This window comes from Phalacrocorax aristotelis, chromosome 1, assembly GCF_949628215.1.
Source record: "Phalacrocorax aristotelis chromosome 1, bGulAri2.1, whole genome shotgun sequence".
Classification (NCBI taxonomy): domain Eukaryota; kingdom Metazoa; phylum Chordata; class Aves; order Suliformes; family Phalacrocoracidae; genus Phalacrocorax; species Phalacrocorax aristotelis.
In genome coordinates this window covers 103,686,841-103,706,577 of record NC_134276.1, presented here as the reverse complement: position 1 = coordinate 103,706,577, position 19,737 = coordinate 103,686,841, and the positions used below count along the sequence as shown (strand labels likewise).

The 19,737-nt window shown below is 36.5% G+C and overlaps 1 protein-coding gene across 2 annotated transcripts in view; it reads right to left on the bottom strand.

The window, feature by feature from the left end:
- Nucleotides 1–19,737, bottom strand: part of SCAF4 (SR-related CTD associated factor 4) — a 46,923-nt gene that overhangs the window by 16,290 nt on the left and 10,896 nt on the right. The window contains exons 2-16 of one of the 2 annotated variants that reach the window (XM_075101014.1): nt 18,579–18,662; nt 17,935–17,979; nt 16,883–17,044; nt 14,494–14,629; nt 11,889–12,028; nt 11,159–11,335; nt 10,703–10,803; nt 10,159–10,206; nt 8,896–9,004; nt 8,380–8,547; nt 6,842–6,927; nt 5,234–5,424; nt 3,273–3,373; nt 2,123–2,236; nt 1,247–1,403 (exon numbers count right to left, since the gene is read on the bottom strand). In XM_075101014.1, the coding sequence (XP_074957115.1) occupies nt 1,247–1,403; nt 2,123–2,236; nt 3,273–3,373; nt 5,234–5,424; nt 6,842–6,927; nt 8,380–8,547; nt 8,896–9,004; nt 10,159–10,206; nt 10,703–10,803; nt 11,159–11,335; nt 11,889–12,028; nt 14,494–14,629; nt 16,883–17,044; nt 17,935–17,979; nt 18,579–18,662 (1,819 nt within the window). The remainder of the gene's footprint in view (nt 1–1,246; nt 1,404–2,122; nt 2,237–3,272; nt 3,374–5,233; nt 5,425–6,841; nt 6,928–8,379; nt 8,548–8,895; nt 9,005–10,158; nt 10,207–10,702; nt 10,804–11,158; nt 11,336–11,888; nt 12,029–14,493; nt 14,630–16,882; nt 17,045–17,934; nt 17,980–18,578; nt 18,663–19,737) is intronic. The other variant, XM_075101022.1, reaches the window with a different exon arrangement.

Genomic DNA, 19,737 nt, shown 5'->3' with positions numbered 1-19,737 from the left:
CAAACAAGTATGGCTGTTTTGGGACAAGTGTTCAACAGATTCATTCCATTGCTCTGGAGCAAGAAGGCAGCAGCTTTTTCACTAATTTGAGAAGTAATTTCTGAAAAAACCCCAACACTTTCAAGTCTCGAACAAGGAAAAGGAGAATAGAACAACAAAGATTCACAGCAAAATAAGAAAAACATCAAATATAGGTTTAAACTCATTGTACAGAAGAAATACAGCTCCTATTGTTTGTCAGAACTTCCTGGGACAAGGCAGAGAAGCAGAAAAAAGGGATCAGTGAAGGGGCATTATGGGAAAGAGAATAGCATTGAGAAGACTGGAACACACTGAGGTTATGTTTATCATTTTTAGGCTTCCATTTAAAATATACACTTGACTTATTTTTGTGTATTTATCATGAAGAGATGCTATTATTTAGCATAACCACTACCTAATTAGGGCAAATTGGACAGAATTACAAAACCCTGAATAAAGTTTCAGTAACTAGACAGCACACCACACAATGGTTAAAAACCAACACAGCAGCCTAGAGTATCAATTCAAATAATTTAAGGCAATTTCAATTTTTAAGTACTGCATTAATTTAATATTACTTCTAAAATCACAACAGCCAGCCCACTAACAACTCTATACTGACTTGAAGCCTGTAATTGATTTGAAGCTGCTGATTGTAACAGGTGTCATTTTCTTCATACAACTATAGAAGCCTGATATTTTCACTGCTTACACTCAAAATAACAAGAATTCTATCAGGCCCCTATAAATACAAGACTTGCTAAAGCAACTGAAAATGTCACGGGTGTGAAAACTATAGCCACTTTTTTCAGAAATCATAAAGCTGCCATCAGCTCATTTGCTACACAAGCACTCCAAAGGCAGGCTCCTTTGCTAGGGGTGCCTTGCACAAACCAGGGTGGGGGCACCAAGCTGGCTCTGGAACTAACACACTCGCATCATGCATTACCATCAAGGGCAAATACCAGCGCAGCTGACAGGTCACCTGGTATCCACATGCATTTTTAGCCCAGCCTCCCATAACACAGCTGCACAACTCCTGATGAGGGACAGTCCTTAAGTGCTTACAAACTCTCCAATCTACGGGTTACACATGCCACACTTCTCAGCCATTTCAAGGACTTTATATGCACCTCAGAGTCATGAAAGTCAGCCACACCAACTTCAGTACATCAGCACAAAGGACAATTCTTTAAAAGCATTTAAAGATGTAGCACCACTTTACCTGGGCTAAGAGTTTCGTTGTCCAACATTCCTCCTTCACAGAAACTTTCAAGATCTTCAGGTTTCACTTTGTCCCATGGTATGTAAGTAACACCTAATTCTACATCCCAATACTGCTTGTAATCTGGCTTTATTCCTTTATTCAAAGCCCATGCAATCTTTGGGGGGGGAAAATACATGTAGTCAGTAAAAGGCTTCCATTTTAATGGATTTAATATTTAGTTCTGACAAAACAGCATTACCATTTGGGGCTAAAAAGCAAAAAGAATGCTCTAAGTGAAACAGCAGGAAAAACAGGCTAGTTACAAAACTCTGAAATAAGAGGTTTTTTTAAAGCGGACTTAGTTCTTATGTCTTGGCTTGAATCTTGCACACAATTTGTAAAACTGTATAAAGGCAGTTTCTTCAAATGTTTCCCAGTCACTAAGATTAATTCTATTTTCCTTCAGAGGAGTGTCACACACTAATACAATGTTCTACAAAAGGAAGAACTTCACTAATGAATGTGTTCTTCCTTATTTATTAGTACTCTTTGTAGGATTATCTTATCTAACAAAACTCGGTCACAAGACAGATAACCAACAACAAGAAAAACACAGCTACAGTCCACTGTAATGACTAAAAGGACACCATTTTTGTTGGTTAAAAACACAATTATTGGCAATCTTTCAAGGAAACCGATACAAGTTCCACTAGTCACATTACAGAACGGGAAGAATACTTATCAAGAAAAAAAAGTGGTCCATTCCTATAAACTTACAGAATACCATATCCAAAATACATAAAAGTCTAAAATAACCAAAAGCCTAGAAGAGATTAAAACAGGTTAGAGTAATTACAATAACTTTAGAACCACCTGACATTTTCTAAGAGGTACCTTTATAGATTTCTGGTTGACTTTGAAGTTTCCTCGGCTCAGTTTTTGTAGGGCACGATAAGCATCTTGCCTGTGAACCATTACAATATAGGCACATCCTCTAGGCGGTATCATCTGTTTGCATTTTAATAAAAAACAAAATTGGTTTTGCTAGACCATTAACAAAGTGATGAACAACATACAAGTGTTCATTTACAGTAAGCTGGAACATCACCAGGTGTTTCAAAAAGGACTATGGAAGTATGAAACAGAATGTTAGTTTAAGAGGTTGAGATAGCCAGTATCCTCTGGAAATACAAATTCCTAGTAAATTAAAAGCAACTTATGTGGAAAGTTTTAAACTCTATTCTCTGTGAGAATATGGACGACTTCTTTATTTAATCCTTTAAAATTGTTAAACAGTAGTGTTCATGTAAATGCTGTGCTCTGGCAACTAGTTACTTTGTTGGAAGAAACAAGATGCTCTAATATCCCACTTCATTCCATATACCACAAGCTGCCAGCTGCACCTTCACATTAAGTTTTATCTGCAGTTTTGTAATAATTTTTATTATTTGTAATGCATTTGACAAGAAACTTCTTTGTTGTTGTATAAAATTTGGGAATAGGAAGAAAATTACAGTCACTCCTTTGTATTTGTTTTAATGAAATTTTATAGCTACCGGAACAGCAATCATTTCTGTATAAAAATATCCTTAAATACCGCAAAGCATAACAACAATTCTCCAGAGGAATAAGCAAAAGAAACAAGAACACCCGCTGAGAGTCCACATTTCTATAATCAAACAAAATGGCGCACACAAGGAACTTGGTAGCGCAGTATGTAATTCTGTACCCATCTCCTCAATAACCCTTTCTCATTCAATGCTCTCCAGAGAAAGCATGACTTTTATGAAAATGGGATAATCTTCTGTATTACCCCCAAGAGCATTTTTAAACTGCAAGAAACTAAAGCAACTACCCTCTTGTTTTTCTACAAAGCAACCAAATGAATTGAGTTTACACATTAGAAAACAACCACCCATATAGGAAATGAGAGCTTTTGACTCATTTGAATATATCAAAAATAAAGCTGTCTTAAAACAGTCTGAAACAAGTTTTTGTAAGCTACTTTGATATCGTATGGTTACACTGCACCATTTATACTTACATTTATTGATTCAATTGGGCCAAACTCCTCCAAAAGACTCCCAACATCCTGTTGAGTTGTCCTTTTGTCAAGCTGTCCTACCCAAAGCGTAGTACTACAAACTACAATCAAAGAGTTAACAGAGATTGTAAGCGCACTTGGAAATACACATTTTTACAAGCCAGAATGCCAAAATAGTAATTTTAAAATAATCAGTTACTCAAATTTAAAAGCCAGCTAATATTAAAATACATATTTTAATCTTCAGGAGTGTTTGACAGAATCCTATTTTTCTTGCCTGCCTGGAGCTGCATTAACAGTTAACCAGAGCAACTACATCGGAATCACTGTTAGGATGTACTCACTGAGAAGCTTCTCTAGTTATCTAATATTGAAGTGACCTACAAGTTCAGGTGATCGTGACCCCTGCAAATCTTCATAAAATGGAGAAATGTGCTTTGCTGCTAACAATGCTCCATAAAATATCGCAACACATACAGTGGATATTTCACAACAAGGTAACTCACTCTGCTTAGTATGAAATCCAAGCTTCGGGCCACCATTGCAAGTTATGGATGGTACTTACAGGCAAGGTGATAACTAGATCCTTTACAGTGATACACCCACTACTAGCAAGAGTTTCCTCCAGAACACAGTGACAATTCAACGGCAATGAGCAACCAAACTTTTGACCTCTTTAGTGGCCTATTCAATGCCATTTCTTTCTACAGTTAGGTGAAAAACTATTGTCACAAGCTTTTTCTTTCAGGAAAGAGTAAGCAACATGCTTGTCTCACCTCACACTTCCAGGTAATAAAATAGCAGATGAGCTGCAAGTATCACATTCACTGAAGACTACTACAGCAATATTTAATACTCATCTATGTTTTCCCCACTAAGTGACATAAAACTGAAAACCTGAAAAGCATTATGTGACAGAATCTGGGAGAGGTGTTGGCAAATGCGTATCTTGCACCACTGCCAATAAGCTTTTAATGGACAGCTACTAAGTCTCAGTCCTTTTAAACTAATGGCATTGTCATTCTCCAAGTTTTGGCTAGTTAACACTCTTTTTTTATCTAAGAGAAACAAAAACTAAAGAATGTTCTCATTTTACTTGATGACTCCAGAGAAGATTCCACACTCCCCAGGAATATTCAGAAGACAACTACTACATTTTGTCTATAAACACAGTCAAAACTGGGATTATTTCAGAAATCTGAACATTAGCCTGTGTGGTTTCCAGGTCAAAGCTCCCCTCCAGGTTTGAGAGGCATACAACGTTGAGTCATTAGAAAAATCATAATAATGTGCTCAGCTTCTTGTTGCCCAATCTGCGTTACCTTCTATGACTCGAAGGAAGGAAAAAAAACCCATGGTGTTTCAGCTTTTTCTTTCCTCATTTTACAGCCAAAATATTTCTGACTTGGAGATATTAAAAAAATGCCAAATTGTCTACTATGAGTAAAGGAAGTACAGGGATGAGTGGTGAATTTAGTTCTTACCAGCTTTACAACTGTTCAAAAAATAAATCGCAGTATAGTTAACTTCTATTCTGTTTGGATGAGTCTTGTAACCCACATCAAATAGCATTAAACCCAAGAAAAAGGAACAAAATTAAATAACACACATCAGATCAGAGTTGCCTTCTGGGATATTCTGAGCAGGTATCATATATTGAAGGTAAGTGGACTTGTCAGTATTACATTAAAAAAAAAGTCTAATAGATACAAGAAGTGTATTTCTTTGACATTTACTGTTTTTCTAAAATAACTGCTTGTCGTCTTAGTATTCCATTTTACATAGGGGTAGTATCTACCGTAGTATCTTCCACTTCACAGAACTCTAAAATTCATTGAAGAAAATACTGGGCACTGACAAAAAAATTCCATACATGAACCCGGAAGATGCTGAACATCTGACAATGGTATCGCAAGAATTTGCAGAGTTACATCAAAAATATAGGGAAAGAGTGAACTTACCACTAACAGTTTCCGACTTGATCTGAGGAAGGCCTTTTGACCTGCGTTCTCTTTCCCTCTCACGTTCACGTCTTTCTTGCGACCGAGACTTAGGAGAGTGTCGGCGTCTATCCCTGGACCGAGATCGAGATCGACGATGACGTGACCTTCGCGATCGGGAGCCAGATCTTGAACGTCTCCTTTTCGGTGACCTAGTTTAAACGGAAACCCATTTACGTTCCATCTTTTTGACCCTGGCATTGACAGACAACTATTTCAGCGATCTATTTAAATAACCAGGCAAGAGTTCAGTCACTTAAACCAAAAATCCAAGCTCACGTGCATTTAGAACTGGAATAAATTATTACAGTAGGTTATTAATGCACTCTACCTGAACAGTTCCATTTTGTTATCTTCTATTAATTTTGTATTGAAGTTCACTATCAAAACTATGTCCATATTAACACAGAAAAATTACACCTGCTTATATGAGGAAAATTTTTATTGCTTTTACAAAGAACGACTGAAAAGAGAGGTTAAAAATAAATTCGGCCAGTGGAATTGTATTTCACACAATGTTCAAGTTCTAAACCACTCAAGGCCTGAAAGACAGAGTAAACCTTCAAAGAAGTCATATGAAACTTGGCAAAGGAGAAGACTAGTAACTAAGCAGATAGCTTTGCTTTAATACTGGAGCCAGATTTGTTAGGTCAGCTGAGGCATGTGAAATATGCCTCTGTGACAGATGAAGTCCCACAGTATACTGGATCACAGATTTCTTCCTAAGAAAACTGTCTTTAGAGCACAGACAAAACTAAACTATCATATTCTGCTTCCCTAAAATTTACTCAGATTGATGGAGATGAAGTTACTCTCTACCAATAAAAGAGAACTGCATAGATACCCAGTTTTCTTTAGAAGGCAGATGACTTTCAGAGGTTCACAGGTCTTAAGAGTCAGTAATCTGTGTCTCATTACCACTGCACTGAAGTACATAAAATATTTAGCTGTATTTATACACAACTCCCCTCAGAGGTAAGAGATTCAAAGGGTGTCTTTTTTTCTGACTTCCAGAAGAGAAATTCAAATAAAGCCCTTGACAGTTTTGACTTTACCAAGAAATTTCACTAGTGTTGTCCACACAGAGAATAATACACAGACAGTAATTCTTGTAATGAATCCTTAGATTAAACTGAAGTGGACTCTTGTTACATGTGTCTCTTGGCATTTAGTCATAGAATCCAATTTGTACAGCACAACCAGGCACTTACAAGAAACGACTTCAAAAGAAGTGTGCTGATTGGGGCACCCGAGCCAACTCGAAATAGAGGTAACAGGATTATGTCCTAAGGCACTGGAAATGAGCTCCACCAATAGTTCAAGGAATTAGCTCACCTCTCAGCTATTTACTGTCATCTCAGTTAGAAGTTACCACCCCCCGCAGTAGATCTGGCAGTACAGTACCGGATTCTCCGAGCTCCAGATAATCAGTATAACTCTCCTCAGTACTCGTACAGAATTAGTAAACTGTTTTCAAGTCTTTCTACATGACACACTTAAGTTCCTTATGTCAAAATCCAATCCTTGATATAATTTATACACTCACTAAAAGAACTTTCACAGATATACCTTGACGCAGATCTAGATCTTGACTTTCTGTTGTCAGAAACATGCCGTTTTCCCTCTTGAATAGGTGGCTGTTCCACTTCCATATCCTAAAATATTAAGTTGACTGGTGTTACAGTTAGGTAGTACAAGCATTTTATTTCATTTTGTGCCTAGACTAAAACATGTAATGGCACTAAAATTATACTGAATATTCATATATGTGTAATTCAAATGTAATGCAACTCTCCTCAGAAGCTTCACCACTACTTTGTAGTCACTAATAGGTAGACAATCCAGTATTAAAAGAACCTAATACAACCACTGCAAAAATAATTTACACTTAATTCTCATTTTCAATTTGCAAATTTTAGTCAATTTCAGCACCGCACGTATCTCCACAGAATATGAGTATATTCCTTGACGTCAGTAAGTGGCTCTTGCTCTGTCATCAAAATCACAGGCACAGTAAGGTCTACTAGAAAACTATTCTCTAAGATGTTATAGGAAACTACTGTAAGCTATATATATAAGCAAATTACATTGCAATAAATTCGAAGAATGAAGCAGCAAGTCATAAAAACAATACATAAAATGCAAGAACATGCTTTAAACCAACCAACAAAAAAAAAAACCCAAACCAGTGAGTTCAACACAGCTCTTCCTACCCCAAATCCCCTACAGTTCCCCACTCCAGAACATACTGTGTCCTGCCTAAGCTTTAAATGGTCTTCATGATGCAACCCTGGCAGGGAACATCCAAACAAGCAGTCTCTCAAAATGTACTGATCCAACAGAATTCAAGACTAAAAAAAACTATCTACAAAGATACTCTTGAGAACTGTCCCTTTATTCCAAGTGGAAAGCAAGAACTTATTTCTAGAATCTGTGACATCACAGGTAACCGTATAAAGACAGCTTGATTCCATCTCTATTTTTCATCTTAGTATTTCCTCTCCTTGGAACAGAAGAGGTAAATAAATGAAGCTTTGTTTTTTTAAGGTATAGACTCATAAATAGACTTGCGCTTTGATGTCTTTTTACTAGCAGCCAGTTACCAAGGCAACAATATCCTCCAAAATCTTAGAAGCAAGAGAGAGGTGTTTGCATACCCCTCTATTTTTTAAAACTTTTACAGACTTCTGAGTCCATTTCCACTATATTAGTGATCTACCAGGCTGTTAAAAATCAACTTTTCCAGATAGTTTCTCTCCAGAATGAGACTACATTGCCGGAATTCCATGGAACAAAACATTCCTGAAGCATGATGGGGACAGGAAAGGGAGGATGAGGGAAAGAGAACTGGAAGGACAAAATGCAATCCAAAGTCTTTCACAAAAGGAAGCATAAAGCATACAGATGCTAGTTTTGCCAGACTTCTGAAATGCCAGACTTGTAATGTAGCGCAGCAGCTATCCAACTTTCTCTCAGATGAGGTACCCTCACAGCCATCTCTGTCCATGGTTATCATGAAATTTCCCCTCCTGAACAAACTATACAAGTTTGAGAAAGACATGTATTAGAGCACTTAAGTTTGTTTGTATACTGCAAGGGGTCCTCACCTGCTGATGTGGTTTTTGCATGTGTGATTCACTCTGTACTGGAAAAGGAGACTGAAAAGTTTGCTGCACAGGTGCTGTTGGTGGAATCACAGGTTGAGTCATGGGTGGAAACTGTGGGGTAGGCAGGAGACCAAAACCTGGCATTTGCCCATTAGGAGGAAGCGGAACCTTTGGAGGAAAAAAACCATGAAAACTTCCAGTTAGGAGAAAAAATTACGTTAGCCCTCCCAGTTTGCTAAAGTTAAATTGTATCTCTGCTCCAAAGTCACAATAAAAGATCAGAAACCCGAGAAAGATTAAATAGGTCAAGCGTTTCGGTGTATAAAATAAAAATCTTGTTTTTCAAAGCTTGACTAGAACAGAGAACAAAAATTTGATGCTTGGGAAAGTTGGAGGGCTAAGCCATATTTGCCCTTCACCAATAGGAACACCACTTTATTACCTCGGCACCAAAGAAAACAACACAAAATGGAAAACATAACACAACAGACGGACAAGGGAAACGCCTGAAGTCACCTGGTGACGCATTGGATCCTGCTGCATTCCCATCATTCGCTGCTGAAAGGGATCCATATTTGCAAGTTGAGGAAATACTGGCTGTTGTATACCTTCTCCTGGAAATCCACTAAAACCAGTAATATTTTGGTGAGACAAGTCAGTAGATACACAGATTATTTGCCTTTATTTTATATTTCTATGTATATTTATGCATTCTTGTTTCAAAATTAGACAGAAAAATTATCTTTATTATGATCCCATTTTCTCTCTAAAAAATTAAAACAAAGAAAGGGGATGAGTGGCTTCCTTAAAATTTTTCTCCATTGTAAGAGTAGTCCTTTAACATTTAAAGAAATGCTACATAAAGATTTAAGCTTCTCTTCCCCCTGTACTTGGATGATCTTTCTAAAGATCTCAGTCTACAGAAATTTTTCATGAAGGTTGTCTGCCTTAGGCTAACTTTCTGCCTTTCCAGTTCCTTTTCTGGGAACAAAAGAAGTAAGCCTTTCCTCAAGGAAAATAAATTGGCCATACTTTTGCCGGGAAAAAAACACTTTAGTTTGGGAGGAATTTAGGGCAGAGGAGAAAGGGGTATGTATATCACACAAGGATTACAGTAAAGCCATTCACTTCCTGATTCAACACACAGAATGGACAGTGCTCAGGGAATTAATGGGGTCTGTGCAGTTCACAGGACCTGCTTACAAGATGCAGTTTGTGTCAGAAACCGAACAGGATTTCAGGAAGATAAAGGAGTTTCATGGTGATGTGAAATGGAACTTTGTAGTATTTTAAGACACCAGTACCATACAATTCTTTGATGATTCTGGACAGATCAGTTTAATACAGAGTATTAATGAATTTATGTGCCCAAAAATGAGACTACTGGAATCCAATCTTGAGAGGCATCTTACACAACTATAAGGTAAAAAGGACAGAGGCTTTGAAGTGCTACAAACAGAACCTAAACATGCTGAAAAGCCTAGTCCAATGATCTCTAGTTGGACATACACAAGCAGTGCTTATGTTTGATCTACCCTATCTTTCTGTACTCCAGAGTTCCATCTGTATTATAGGGAAAATATTACCAATTTACTTAAAAGGCATTTTAATTATCTAATACTTGTGGAACATTAAAGTGTTCAAGGTGATAAACACAGTAAGAAAGCTAATGACAAAGTTAGTGATTCTGTTTTTAAGAGCAGGGTTTGGATGGCATATACAGAAAGTAAGACATGGGGCCACATACTGAAGCAGGGAAAAAAAGAAATATTGACTAACCCAGGTATTGAGCACCATCCAGCCTGTGCACTGAATGAGAGAGGGGTCCTGTGGAAAAAACTAGTATGTGATCATGTAATTTAAGACTTTATCATAATGCATATCAAAAGGGAAACAGGAGTCTGAGTTAGTTTGCGTGGGTATTTAATGTTTGAGAACGTAAAGCTGCAAAGCCAATTTAAATTTTTTTAATAGTTAGAACTACCACAATGTTTGAAACAGCATCTTTTCCCCAGCCAGCAAAGCAATCCAGCTGATTACTAACAATGCCCTAATGCACTCAGTTGTGCAATAAAAACATGGAACTCATCTTGAAACCAAACTGAGGTTTTCTCTACAGAACACATTCCTCAATCAATGATGCAACATGCCAAAGCTACACCGGATCACCAAAGAAAAAAGAAAAAGAAAAAATGAACCACCAGAAGTTGTTAACACCATTTTAACTTTGGTCTGTAACAGTTAAGCACTGAAGTAACTTGGAATTTAAAGCAGATTTTTTTAGAACCAAGATTTGTTAATTTTATTATGACACAAAACTTACAAAGTTGGCTGAGAAACTGAAGGAGAAGGAGCTGAATCTTCTTTCTTTGAATCTTCCACTGCTTCTGGCTCATCATCATAGTCAAACCGATCTAGCAGCTTCTGAAAGAAATTAGATTGAAACAACTATTTTTTCTGTATCTTATATAATTGGCAGCCAAAACATGCTTATTATCGAAGTCTTACTATATATCTAACAGCTGTGGAATTAAAGACAAGGTTAGAATCAGAAAAAAAAAAAATTCTAATACAGAATCAGAAACTGTCCAAAAACAGTTTTATTCAGCTTCAGAAAATGCAAAGGCTATATAAACAGGAAACCAACCTCCAAACGGAAAGAGAAGAAACAAAATTTGCATAATTTTTCTCCTAACAAACAAGTGACATTGAGGTCTCCATCAAACAGTCCTCTGCTGAACTGAAAAAGTTAAAACGCACAGAACAAATGAAGACTTACTTTGTCAAATGACGTTTTTTGCTCAGGCGGTGCGAAAGCAGCTTTTTGTTCTGGTGGTTGTGCTGCTGTAGTTTTCAACTGAGCAGTAATAGCTTGAACCTGAGCCATCACAGTGTTATCTATGACGGGTGACTGGGGTTTTTGAGGCTGTTGAAAAGTCTGAAGAATTTGCTGAAGCTACAAAAACACATATAGTGTTAAGTATATGTTCTTACATAAACACATAGTATTGAAAGAGTTATAGGATATAAATTTTACATCAAACCAGACTATGGCACAGGATGAACACCAACAGCAACCTGACTCAACTATGGAGAAATTTTAGCAAGACCAAAAGTCACTTTTTAAACATTTCAGTGGCTAAAATCAGCAGATCCCAAGATTTCAGTATTCAGGCCTTTCAAAACTGCCAACGATTAAGTGAACCAAACAATAGAACTCAAACATTTTGTTTTATATATTCTGACTGTTCTTGAAACTTTGTAACTGCACCAATCAGAACTAATTATTTAGGAATATATAACTGCATTTTCCTCAAATACCATAACCCCTGGTTAGAAGGGTGACAGATCATCCAAATACTGACTTTAACTCTTACAAGTTTTCCACTGAAGACCTTAGGGAGGCTTTTTGTTTTGCCTCAAATCAAGGATATTACTTCCGCAATTTCCCCCCCCCCAATTTAACATAAAAACTGGAGTTAGAAGGGAACCAAATATAAACAGGTTACCTGTTGTCCTTGCGTTGTTTGAAACAACTGAGCTACAGCTGCAAAGGCATCAGAACTGGGCAACTGTGGCACAGTAGGTACTGAGTTAGCAGTAACTTGCGGGGGCTCCGAAGGAACCTTTGCTGGAGGGGGTGGCGAACCTGAGAGTTCACAGGAATTGAGAAAGCGCTATGTTACTCCAAAACATTCATCTTACTCTTCAGTGCATACATCTACCTCCTCAAAACAACTGTCTATCTACAATACTCTATTTAACCCAAAAAGTCCTATCTAAACTACCCCAACTGCATATTCTATTCATTTTGCCTTTAACTGCTCCATTCACTGCTCACATCTGAGTATTATTATATACAATACAAAAAAAAACAAAGAAAAATGGCCTATCTGAAAGCTAGTCCAGCATCCAGCATTTAGATCACAACTCAGTGTTTAGAATTGTCCAATTTTAGAAAAGATAAGAGAAAAATAATTTTTCAGTGTTAAGCAATGTGTATCAATACACCTAAAACCTTAGCTTGGATTACAAAGTTCTGGAGTCATTCTTTTGGGTGTGTATTTCAAATCAAACGTCTAATGGTTTGTTTTAAGAGCAACCAAATTTCTCTTAATATTTTCTATTTTCTAGCAGTAACTGAACTCTTGCTGAAGTGTCTGGTAATACTTGAAGGTTTTAAAAATCATTTCACAAGCAACTCTTTCTTTGATAAGGTTCGTTCACATGCCACTTTTGCATAGGTACAAGCCAAACCTGCATCTGATAGATGAATCCTCCTACCAGAAAAATAATTTTTACTAATTCTTCCAGGAAAAGACTCCTATTTCCACTGGCCTCTACTAAAACTGAGATCACATTTTAAGACACGCTATTAGCTTTGTCTACAAGCAGCTTTCCCATTCTCTTTGCTTTCGACTACAATGCTTTTTTAACAAACATTTTGCCACTATGAAGTAAATTAGGAGTAATGCCATCTAGTTGTACGTGCTGTGAGCAAGTAACTATTCTTTAGCAAATATCTTTTAATGGACTACTATAAAACTGTAAAAGGAGAGACAGTTTAGAGGAAACAAAGATTTTTTTAGTTTGAGACACTACACAAATGTTTGCCTCATAATACTAACTTCTTTAAAGCTTTCATCTGTTCGCAGTTTAAATAACTGCAGTGTTGACATGCAGCAAGCAGAGACAAACATGTTGAATAATATTTTCCCTTAAGTCAGATGCTACATAAGAATACTGCAAAAAGATACGTGATTGTTTTTAAATATAAATTAACTTCCAAAATATTTCCTGTATATATTCAGAAGAATATTTGCCTGCTCAAGGGAGAAAACTTGCAGTTCTCTCTCTCTCTTTTTTCGGCTACACAGACTTTGTAGCATTACGAGCTAAACAGATTCTATTTCACATAATGCATTAATATATTTATTATTATTCATTAGCATATTTATTTCAGGGCCAAATTATCCCCTCTGGTGCATTTAAACAATCTCACTGAAATCGGTACTTTTATACACGAAAATCTATACAGACGGCACCCAACCTGCTAGCTACTAGTGGTGAGACAACAATGGAAAAATAGTGCCACTCACCTGTCATATAAGAATGAAATTGTATAGCCACCAGTCTGCACCCAAGCTCAGATGCTAAGACACTCCCTTCTCCTGCCCTGCCATGTTTATAAAATATGTCAGTAGGATAAGCTTTCCTAAACACTGCTGGAGACCATTTCACTTATGCTGTTGTGCATCATTTTCTTCTCTGTCACACCTCCCTCACTCCATTACATTTTTTGCAAGTCCTACTCCAACATACATGAGCGCAATAAATAGGTTACCAAAGCTAAGTCTGAAATATAGAGTGCAAACTCAAAGAGATGCCCCTCCAGAGAAAAAAGAATTGTGGTATGCATATTCTCATCCAGAATTCAGTAACTTCACTACCAGCTTTTTATGTGGCATAAAATAGGTCAGTGAAAATTCTGTGGGCAGGCCGTCATTACTTTACTCTTCATGTCAGTGGTTTTCAACCAGCAGCCCGTGTAAAAGCCTACTGCCAAGCATAAATTTACTGATCAAGAATTTGGATTTGAAACACCAGCTAAAATGTTTTGGGGCTGCATACTGAAACAGACTGACAGCTGTTGCTTTCAGATACTAAGTTGATTCAAAGAAAGATGAAGCTCTTAACATATATGATCATATTTTACTTATCCAGATTCTAACATTTTAAAAAATGACAGCAAAATTATAAAATTGAGAAGCAACAGAAAAATATTTCTGATTGAAAGAAAAAAATGAAAGTATTTTTAAGAGGGGGCATTGAAGTAATCTGTAAGTCAAGCGTGCACCTGTATGTACATTCATATGCATACACACGATATACATTTTAGATCTATTCCAAGTAAGTGTTCACATTCTGATAATTTCCGAAGTACAGTATCAGCATTTATTTAGAATGAGTTCAGCTGCTCCACGTAATCATGACAACAAAGTTGAGTTTATTAATGTGCTTCTGTTGAAACTAACAGTAAGTGCTTTAATGTGAAAGCAAACAAGCTATTATCAATCGCCCTTTTAAAAGAGGAAGTTACAATGTCATTCATACCTTCATTATTAGTAGCATTTTCTGTCACTGGTGCAGTGGCACTAGTTCCTGCTGCCATATCCAGAAGAGGTTGAATTATTTCAATTTTAAATACTCCATTTTTCTGCCAAAGGTTCAAGACACGGACTATTTTACTCTGTCAAAACAAAAGCAAGCATCAACACTAAATATAGCTTTCCTAATTCACAAACTCCAATTTTATCTTCAGTACAGTGAGACGAAAGGTTTGAACAGTATAGGATTTCAGAATAATCAGGCATACCTATTTAACAACCCAATGTTGTCACATAGGTCAGCAAGACTTCTTACACGGCAGAGATTAAAACTGCCAACTTATTTTACTATCTGTGTTAATAAAAAACAACTTGTGCCATTTTTCTAAAATGGTTCTGGCCAGTCAGAAAAATTCCGGTTTGATATACGATAGGGGAAGCCACATCAGCCCCACCACTTCTTCACAGTCATAAGGGGGTGAAACAAATGTGACAAGAAAGACAGAGAAAACGAAGATGAGCTGGAAAACCCTAATGAAGAGGGGGGCAATTAGACTATAAAACACTAAAACAAAGCTTTAAAGTTCAACAGAAGATGGTTTGCTTGAATTTTTTTCTACTAACCCAACCAATTCTCTCTTGACACCAGAAAACCCATCTCCACCATCATTCAGAAGATCAGGAAAGCAAGTCGAAAACATTCTAAGCAATCATTGCAAAAAGATTAAATTAGAACTTCTGATTGTCAGCTGTTATTTTAAGCTCATTTCTTTTTTTAACATTGAGAACAATGAAGCTTTCAGGAACAAGCTGGAAATTAGCCCTTCCTTCCCTGTATTAAACAGTAATATCTAACTAGATGTGCTGCTTCAGTCGGAACATGCAAGCAGGTAAAAGTCAGAATACATGTTATATCGACACACGTGTCTTTTTTGCATACTTAGTCATCTGACTTGCACCATATACATTTTAAGTATTTTTTACTTCTACTGTAGCTGCTAAGAATGAATTGATTCTGTTCCTTCTTTTTCAACAATAAAATGCCTCACTGTGACTCAGTTATATACACTCATGCAAATCCACCTATACTTTCACAAGCTAAGCAATCAAAGAATTTCACAAAATGTTTTCTACAATACAATCAATTAGAGAGAAACCTGAAATGGCTTTTGTTAAGATTTTGGTCTGAAAATACAGTGAACTTTAAAACAGCAGCGTATTTTGGCTTTGGGTATTATGTCTCTCCAAAAGACCTGGAAACAATATGAAGGCCAAAAAATGAATAAATTTAATAGTCTTGTTTTCAGTCACATAATAATCTTACAGAAAGGCTGTTTAAAAAGAGTAGTATCGTTCTCTTTGAAAATCAAGCATAGTTGTTCTGTATCTGCAGATCAGGTTTTTTGTTTAGGTACTGGAAATTCATTAAAGCAAGCACGTTATATACAGTATTATTTACCTAGTGGAAATCATCTTAATTATTTTAGCAGCAAGATACCAGGTAGCTCCATAAAGGAGATGGATAGTCTAATTCACTTAGATGAACAAAATGATAACCACAAAGACAGAAAGAAGAGGGACTGCACTATTTCACCAGGCTATTAACCCAGAAGCTCCAGATACGAGATTCAAGACCCAAAGGTCTAAATGTTTCCCCATTAGAAAAATACAGAGCATCAAAGCCTTTCAAAAGCTTAGTTAGAAAGTTAGTGGAAAATTCAGTTATAAAAAAGAAGAGTAAGTAGGCGATTTTCTGGAAACCAGTTGGCAACTTCCTTGGGTGTCTTTTGAAATTGTTCTGACAGAGGGCATAAAAGCCATCTTCTGTTGGTAGTAACCTGGACCATCATGAATTCAGGATACTTTCTGAGCCTCTGTTCTATCAGCAAGTACAGCAAAACTAAGAAAATCGAGGCCTTAAACCAGTCTAGAAAATGGAGAGCAGCAAGGAAACTCTCAAGTGTGGGATTTGTAGAGAAGACAGAGGAAATCAACATAATGATTTTCTTAGAAAACACTTGGGAGCGGAACTTTCACTGCCTACAACACCAGAGCTTCTCCTACAACACTTTCTTTTTGTGGGAGATACCACCTTCCATAGTAATCTTTCCTGAAGGAGCCTCAAGACAAAAGGTTTTAGCATAGTTACACATACTGTTCAAGTGTCTGCACAGGCAAAACAAAACTGATGAAGCTAGGCAAAATAAATATTTTAACTAGAACTTTCAACTTAACTATCACTTTTGATAATCTTTCTCAGTGTGTTTTATCATGTCATATAACAACATTCACTACCATGGACATAGAGAATCACCAAATTAGCGTTCATGTAAGAGGGAACACCAAGGCAGCACTGTTATCAATTCACAACAACACTTAAGAAATTCTAGTTGTACCTTGTCTTCAGATGGACAAAGATACAAATACTGGAATGTGGCAGTAATATTTTTAGAGAATCTTGGCCCAAAAACATCTTTGTCCGTTCCAAACTGGTGACGAGACTGACGAACAATAGAGTCGATAACGTACAGTCCAGGGACTTTATATTCCGGTTTGCACTGAAAACATAGAAATAATTTTCCATTATGCAGTGATACTAACAAGGTAACATGCATTCACCTTAGATCCTTACATTCATCTTTGATCCCTACAGGAAATCCATATTTAATAGACTTGAGTAGAAAAAAAAAATGTTGATTTGTTTTTTGTGGGAGTCTTAGGGGTTTGCTTTGTAGAAATGGAAAAGAAAGGAGAAAAACATGCTTTCGCATTTGGGGCAGAGTAAAATATACCTGGATGGCCTGAAGCAGCCTTTATCTTCTCAATCACTGCTTTTACAGTACCTTTTGCTTGAAAACACATGACCACAAGAGGTCTACTACATTACAGTACAGATTGTCACAATTCTGCTATCAAGCTACCCCACACTCAGTGCACTGAACTACTTCCACCAATTCTATTTTCCAGAATTTGATGCAAAGTCCTTCTCTTTGGAGGTCTTTCAAGGACTTTAATTAAAAAATATTTTTCCTGTTCACTCAGAGGAACTTACTTTAGGCAGCACGATAGTTTGGTTTTAGTGAGTATTATATTTTAGCCTGTTCTACATGCCTAGGCAAGCATGAAAACTGTAATATGTATTATCTTAGCCAGTGAAAATTAACCTGAAGTTCAGTACCTTCAGTTTCCTCCCCAGTTGCTGGGTAGAGGAAGAAAGGGGAATTTCACAAATTTTTTTTCTTCCCTTCTTAATGTACTATGGAAAACTAAAATGAGGAGATTATATAGATGAAGAGATACCAAAATGTATAAAATCCTAGCAAAACAGAATTTCCTCACTCAATCCCTGAGTAACACAAGCCTTTTTGTTATTTACTAGCATTATTAATAATATCTAGTAACAGATGCAGACAATATCTTTATCAGTAGATAATTTGTTACTTTTTACCTTTTTGATAAACTTCTCTACAATCTGGACAACATGCTTGTAGAGCTGGAAAATAAATACAGAAATTAATTTATCATCTACTCAACAGTAGCGCATAATTTGAGAAGTGTTTTAACTCTCTGTGCTTACTACCACTTAGGAAAGACTACAAAATATTGTAGTCACATTCTAAAAACAAGTATCTTAACAAGCTAAGTTAATCAAGCACAGAGGAAAAGATTTCATGGGGGGAACAGACAGAAACAAGCCATCCTTTCTGTCAGAAGTGTGTAAATGTGACACAAAAGACACCGCTGCTACAGTATTAGTGAGAGCTTTCTGGATTTATTAAGCAAGTCTGCTATATTTTAACACGTTACAGTGGAGCTGCATCCTGCAACATTTAAAATTTTATTACCTACAGATCAAAACACCATAGTGGGTGTAGCATTAAAAAGCAATGATTCAAAAAAGAAAAAAAAAAAATCAAGCTGGCATTACACTACTAGTCTAAAACCAAAAGATGGTATCCACCACCCACTTGTTTCTAGAATAAAACATCCATGAAGCTAAGACTGGGAAATCCAGAGATGCATTTGCTTAGAAGTAAAATAATAAAACATTGCTACTGTTAACAGTTTCATGTTTGCTCTGTTGTACTTTACCTTAATAGCTTTAATGGCAGCCTTTGTGATGAGAATCATTTTTGCTCGGGAAATAGGAGGTTTCATTTCCATCAGTGAGAAGAGCTAAAGAGAGAAAACAAATATCAAAAAAGTATTCTGAAGTTTAAGCAATTAACCAAAAAGACAACATTTCAGACAACTGCTTGATTACTGACATTCCACATGATGTACACAATGCTGGCTGGCCCTTGAAACAAAGAGGCTAACAAGCAGATTTTTCCAGGAATCATTCAAAGCTGTCTTCCTTGTGAACTAACCCATATTCACTGATTTACCAGATTTTGATACGGCTGCTGTCAAAGTTCCATTTCTGTCTGAAAATGAGTATCTGCTAACTTATGGTATAGGCACTGCTAATTTATGGTATGGGAACTTGCTATTTAACAAAAAAAAAAAAAAAACAAAAACACCAAAAAAACCCCACAACACCCAAACAGAAATAACTGCAGCTTGATTTATATTAGCCTGAATATGCTTACCAAATAGAAATGTTAGGACGGCCCTACAGATAGCTAGACTCACATAAACCCATCTTAAAATAATGTACATAAAAGTATGACAACTTTTATCCATTAAAATGATCAAATCAATACTAAGTTTTTGAATTATCCCACTATGTACAGTCATTGCTAATGTCTTTAATGGAGATGTTTACCATTTTGTTCGCTACGGCCATACCACATTATTATTAAAATCAACTGCACAAACTGTTTTGGAGAATCCTCTGCACTGTTCTCCATACTAATGTCAGCCAGTGGGAAAGTTAATTCCTCAAGGACAAAATTTTCAGAAGTTACTAGTCTTTATATATGACAGTTTGATGTATTCTGTGAACCTGACCTACAGAATAATTCTGATCTCGTTTCTATAAACATGGCCCAGGCACACTATTTCAAAGAGTTTTAATCATATCAGAAGTTAAGAGTGCTGTTCTGTTAAGACCATTAAGCACAAAAAGGGATTCTGCAGTGCTAGTTTTAAATACTCTTTTCTTTTTTAAAAAATCTGAATTTGCAGAAAGCATATTCTATATTCAAAACATGTATAAACAGTTAGAATGTTCAGCTCTTCAAATCTGAAAAAGCAAAACAAACCCCAAACTTCATTTTCACAAATAGCGTCACTATGACTTACATCT